Below are 6,113 nucleotides of genomic sequence, written 5' to 3'. Positions count from 1 at the left end.
TTAATAAGAAAACCTTTAATAATTCAAATTAATCCCTATGTACATAGTGAGTTACAGATGAAATTAAACATTATTTTAATCAAGAATATTCTGGTTTCCACAGGGTATCCTTAGTTCTAGGTGATATCTACTATGAATTACTCACAATTAAGCGTTAACAATGGCGGTCCAACCTAAGTATTAACCGTAAATCAAACTCAATTTGTCAAAGAGAGAAAGCATAAATAACAAATTACAAGTAAATTAAATATCATCAAATCAAAGTCATTACAAGGTTCAAATCAGAATTTATCATAAATCTGAATCAGGGACACACCATAGCATTAGGGGGTTTAGCTACACATAATAGTAAAGAAAAACAAAACAGAAAGTGTAGACATTACAAATTAATGGAAGAAAAGATGTCTTAAATCACTAAAGTTCACGAAATCCTTAATCCACCACGAATTTTTCAATGCTCTAGCCTTCAAAACACACTCAAAAATCATCAAACCCTTGGAAATTCGCATTTTTCGCTAAATAGATAAAATTTGGGCTTTCTTAGATCTGGGTCGTGCCATACGTGTATGACTCCTTTTTGTACTACTTCATACGCGTATGGCCCATGGTATGGCGTATGGCCCAGCTGGATCCATACACGTAAGGCTCTGGCTGCGCATGAGGGGTGCTGACTGGCTGGCCTCATACGCGTATGGGCAAAGGCATGACTTTTCCCCCTTTCTAGTGATACGCATATCCTGGGAGGTGTGGTTGAGTGGCCAAACGCGTATGAGACTCCTCATACGCGTATGGGCAGGAGATGTCCATAATCTTATCTTTTTCTCTTGCTCATGCATTTTTGTCTGGTTTCTTCTTTGATCAAACTCCTCTTGATTCTTCAGACCTGTAAACACATGAACCACTACCTCAAGCGCATAAAATAGCTCAGAATCAATAAAATCATAGTATATCAAGATATGATACAAATCTAGTCAAATAAGCTTAAACTACTACCCAAACTCACAATAATTCACCTGGTTTTGGCCTTCAAACGACAATAAAACTAACTTAAATGGTGATTGATCACAACCCCAAACTTAGCTTATTGCTTGCCCTCAAGCAACTTTTAGCATAAAAAAATATCATGTCACGAATCATCAACAAAATACAGCTGTAAACACATACCTCTGAGACCTTCTATGATTCTCTTTCGTTCCTACCTTCCGTTTGGCCTAACCATCAAGATCGAATGATCTGTCATACCAATATTTGACGACACTGTTTCTCCTATCATCTTTATTCACACTCTCACCAGTTTCTCCTGTTAACCCTATTCACACTCACACTCTCACCTATTCACACTTGGTTTTCAAATCCGTTAGCTTGTGTTTGTACTTCCTATTTGTGATTCAATCGTTTCTTTTCCTTTGTTTTAGGATTGAGTACCTCTTATACTCGCTTTGATTCAATTCTTTGTTTATAAAAATAAATAAATAAACTACATCAATGGTTGAAATGACGTATACTCATGCAATAGTATAAAATGATTAACATGTAATACAAGTTCATAACTTTTTAAATATTTTTTAATCTTAATCACTATTTAAAACCATTTCACAAAATCTGCAAGCAACCAATTTGTGGTTTATTATTTTATGTTACCAAATCTGCCAATAATACACTTAAAACACACGTTAATTAACGAATATTTTTCGTACAAAAATAAATTTGAGATATATTTTACCTAATAGAAAATCATTTTGAGTGGTTTACTCTCCACCAAATCTTCTCCAAACCTAAAAGTTAAGACCACAATTCACTCACCATGTTCATCTAGCAATTACCCATCTTGTCCACAGGCACCACACACGGACACAAAATATCCGTGGCAAGCTTTTGAATTCCACAAAATTCCAAGACACTGAAAACGTTGTTACATGCATGTAAATGCATGTACCAATGTACCATGGTTAATTTTTCAGAACAAACAAACTAGATTACTATAGGACATTAACTTCCTTTTGTTCCTGTGTTGTTTCCAAAGAACGAAAAGCTAAATTAGATTAAAAAACTGTTATTATAAATTAAAGGTAAACTTGTAGGGTACATAGCAAAAGTCCAAAACACAGCCTTTTGGAGTTATTGACGTGTAGGTTTCCGACTTGTTCACTTCACTACGTTGGAGTTTCTTATATGGACAAAAATAGACATGCATAAGTGTTACTCACACCATTATTAATTTATTACAAATCCACCACTCCTTATAATTCGTCATTAAACCTTTAATTAAAACTGGTTACTCAAAATTCAAAAGTAATTAACCCTTTACATTCATCATGCATGATGTTAATAGCATAGCCAACTAAAGTGGATGTTTAATGACGATATATCTTGATTTGTTTTTCTTTCATTCGAGCAAATGGAAGTGTGCAAGTAACTTAGATTAATAATTAAGTGACGATATCATGAACTTAATTACAAAGTTAATTTTCATCAACCACACGTAACAAACACACTTTAATTCTTTTATAGGAAATGATTTTTAGTGATGACTTTTTGACACTTTTGCATATTTTACAAGCGGAGCTTTACTAATATCTAGAAGTGAGAATACACTACAAAAATTTACAATTTAGACCTAGGTCATATCTACTTTTTTATTATATTAACAATATATATTTAATTAAAAATATCAAACCACAATTTGTAAAACAAAATTTCATATCTATCAAAGCCGAACTATTTAAATGAATATTAATAATATTTTTGTATTACCATTATTAATATACTAGATTTCTTAGAATTAATTTATAAATATGTTAACTTATTAATAATTTAAATTTATTATTGTTAAAATATGTCTCAAAATCACAAAAGAGTTTTGGTTTTTGTTTTTTAACAGTAACAATCAGCATTGTCGTAGAGATAGCAGTCAATTGGATCAATAGCGACGGTTCATCGAGTCGTAGTGCAGGTAAGGTTTGCATATTGACTAGCTTTATAGGGTTTCTAGCCATTACATACTTGATTCTCTATTACTTTTGAAGGAAGAGGTGGTGGAGTTCTAATACACTAAAAAAAAATGGTCAACATCAATGTGATATTGTCACGTAAAAAATACATCGCTAAAAAAGAACGTTGCAATGTGACATTCACATCGTAAAATACACTATAAAAAAAATGTTTCCAGTGATGTATTTTTGCCACGTAAAAATTATGTCACAAAAAAGGAATATTATGGTGAAAATCACGTGGTTAATCAAATTTACACATGTTATGATGTCTTTGTACTTGCAGGGAATTTTAAAATTTTCGAAAATTCGTTTGTGATGTAAAAATCACGTGACTAATCAATGTTTTTTTAGCTCTTAACAAAATATTAACTTCTTCTTTTTACTTCCTTTCTCTCCTCTTTCTCCCCTTTTCTCCTCTTCATTTTCACAAAACATTAACCTCTTCTTTTTTTTGCTTCCCTTTTCTCCAAAAGAAAAGTCACATCAACGTTTGGTGTTGGCATGGCAGAAATCGGCGATTCCTTTGGAATTTTTAGCACTGGATTTGACACGGTGAAATATGTGGTTCTTGTGGAATTTCTAGAAAAGAAAGAATAACATCTGATGTTAGAGTAGCGAGAATCGATGGTTGTTGTATAATCTTTGATGTTGGGTTTGGCCTGGTGAAAATGGTGATTCTTGTGGAAGTTTTGAAACCATGGGAGGGGGAAGTAAAATTCCAAGTAATAAATATGAAAATGAAAATGGATTTTGTGGTATCGCTATCTATAGGGATAAGTGGTGGTGGAATAATAAGGTCTGGTGGATTTGTGGTGGAAAAATAAAAAGGTGATAGAAATGAAAGTGTTGATAATTCTAATAAGTTGTGATTTGATTTTAATGTTTTTCATTTTACATATAAGTTGTAACTTGCATTTTTATGACGACGTAATTTATCACATCACTAAATTGCGTGTTAATTAGTGTGATATTTTAGTTTATGAAATGGTTTTCAGGTGACTATTTAATTATTATTTTTTGTTATAAGAGAAATTTAGAGAGACTAAGAGAATTCTAGGATTCATTGTTCTATGAATTTGAAGACCTTTGAAAATATCTAACAAGATTGAAAAACACTCATAAAATTCATAACTCTCTCTATTTCTCTCTCTTTTTCTCTCTCTTAATTGTGATGTATTCTGATCTTTTATTTTCCTCTCTCTCGTATAGAAGTAAACTAATTGAAGAAGTGTTATGTCTTTTATTTTATTCTTCCTCATGAGAATATTAGTTACATTTTTTTTATTTGAAACATTAATTTCTATAATTTATTTCATTATTTTTTTCTTTCTATTTTCTTACTCTAGTGACAACTCTTTTTTATACACATAATTTCTCTATAATAATAGATATCAATATTCCTTGTATTTCATTCTCTTTCAATCTCTCTCTTAAATATATTAATTTTTTTCTTAAAATATACACTCTTTTTTAAAATTGTAATCGCATAATCTTATCTAAACCACCATTAAAAAAATTATTATATTATTTATTACAAATAAAAATTAACTTCAAATCAAATAAGATACATTTTAGAGAGAATATCACTAAAAAGTATAAATTTCATAACTTTGGCTTATATATTTCATTCTAATTTATATGAGTTATAGATTTTTACTTAAAAATTATTTAGGATAAAGTAAGTTTTTAATTGAGATTATATCAGAAGGTAATTACTCCCCCAATTTCATATTTTGTGTAGTTCAAAATTTTTACACACTTATTTACAATCAGTTATATATTCTTAAATTATCAAATATATATAATTGATTTTAAAATAAAAATACAAATGCTAAAACTACCAAAATTTAAAACGAAGAGAATATTCTTAATACATATGATTTAGTGATTTGAACTTATATATTTCAAAAAATTACCAAAATTAATAAAATAAACATTTACAAAATTGAGGATAACTAGTACTATCTCATAAATAATTAAAAAAATTAGTAAATTTATTTAGTAATTTTAAAATTGTTATATTTAAGATCTAACTCAATTTTACAAACTAGTAAAGTGAAAATCCTTCTCATTTATAAATACATGTCAAGTTCACATATTATCCAATAAAGTTTTATTTTTAATATAATTTATATTTAGCAACACAGTTACACTTAAAATATACAAAATTACACTGTAACAATGCTAGAAATACAGTAGAAGAAATAACATATATGAAGATGAGAAAGTGTTGATTAATTAAAAATAAAAATTAAACGACTTACTATATAGATATAGATATAGATATACTCCTATATATACCGTTTCATTGATTTGCTGTGTGAAGATGAAATTGAAGAATGCTGATAAATTAGGTAGCAAGTTGCTTGAACTGGTGCGAAACTGTTGCAGGTGTGGCGCGAAGAAGAAAAATAGAAGCTAAATCGTCCGGTACACCTTGAAAGAATTTCCTCTCTACAGATTGAGAAGAGCGCCGTCGACGTTTCCTTGGAGGCGGCGGACAAACCGGATTGACGGAGTTTGTGGATGGTGATGACGGTGGTGTCCGGTAGTTGTAATCTTCATCTTCCATTGTTCTTCTCTCTAGATCTGATACTTCTTCTTCTTCTTCTTCTGTGTGTAGATTAAAGCGAGTAGTAGCAGTAGTAATTGTTGAGGTAGGAACGTTGTTTCTTTTGATTGGCGTGATTGATCGAAACTCTTCCGCCATTTCTAGACCCATTTTCGTTCGCTGGATCGTTTGCGCTAATATTTTTTGGTGGGAGGGAGGTATATAAGAAGGCGTGAAGAGGAAGAGATTACTAATAAATTGAGAGGGTAATGTAATGTAAATGTAATGATGATGGGAGGTGGTGGTGAAAGAGATATAGATATAGTATGAGGGATAAGAAAGCCAATCAATGTGGGGTACAGATGGTGCCATTCATAAATACCAATACCAATTTTTATTTATTAATTAATATCACATCAATAATTCAAATTAATTATACCATTAATTTTTATATATTTTATTCTTCAAATTTTAGTCCAATTAAAAAAAAATGCCAATATTATTAGATTAAACATCAACATCAGAATTTGAATCTTGTGAATTTATAGTGATTATTCCTATTTTGATTA

At 30.3% G+C, this 6,113-nt stretch overlaps 1 protein-coding gene and 1 long non-coding RNA gene across 2 annotated transcripts; both read right to left on the bottom strand.

The window, feature by feature from the left end:
• Nucleotides 1-221: 221 nt before the first annotated feature.
• On the bottom strand, nucleotides 222-4,619 carry LOC127138608 (uncharacterized). Its single transcript, XR_007808823.1, has 2 exons — nucleotides 1,165-4,619; nucleotides 222-883 (listed from the first exon to the last, which is right to left on the bottom strand). It is a non-coding gene; the product is annotated as an uncharacterized LOC127138608 (long non-coding RNA).
• Nucleotides 4,620-5,091: 472 nt separating this feature from the next.
• Nucleotides 5,092-5,881, bottom strand: LOC127138607 (uncharacterized). The gene has a single exon (XM_051065087.1). It carries the CDS (start codon nucleotides 5,713-5,715, stop codon nucleotides 5,344-5,346), a length of 372 nt encoding a protein of 123 aa, XP_050921044.1. The 5' UTR covers nucleotides 5,716-5,881; the 3' UTR covers nucleotides 5,092-5,343.
• Nucleotides 5,882-6,113: the final 232 nt, after the last annotated feature.

Source organism: Lathyrus oleraceus, chromosome 4 (assembly GCF_024323335.1).
Source record: "Lathyrus oleraceus cultivar Zhongwan6 chromosome 4, CAAS_Psat_ZW6_1.0, whole genome shotgun sequence".
NCBI lineage: Eukaryota > Viridiplantae > Streptophyta > Magnoliopsida > Fabales > Fabaceae > Lathyrus > Lathyrus oleraceus.
The sequence above is the reverse complement of the archived record's forward strand: the minus strand, read 5'-3'. Positions and strand labels throughout refer to the sequence as shown.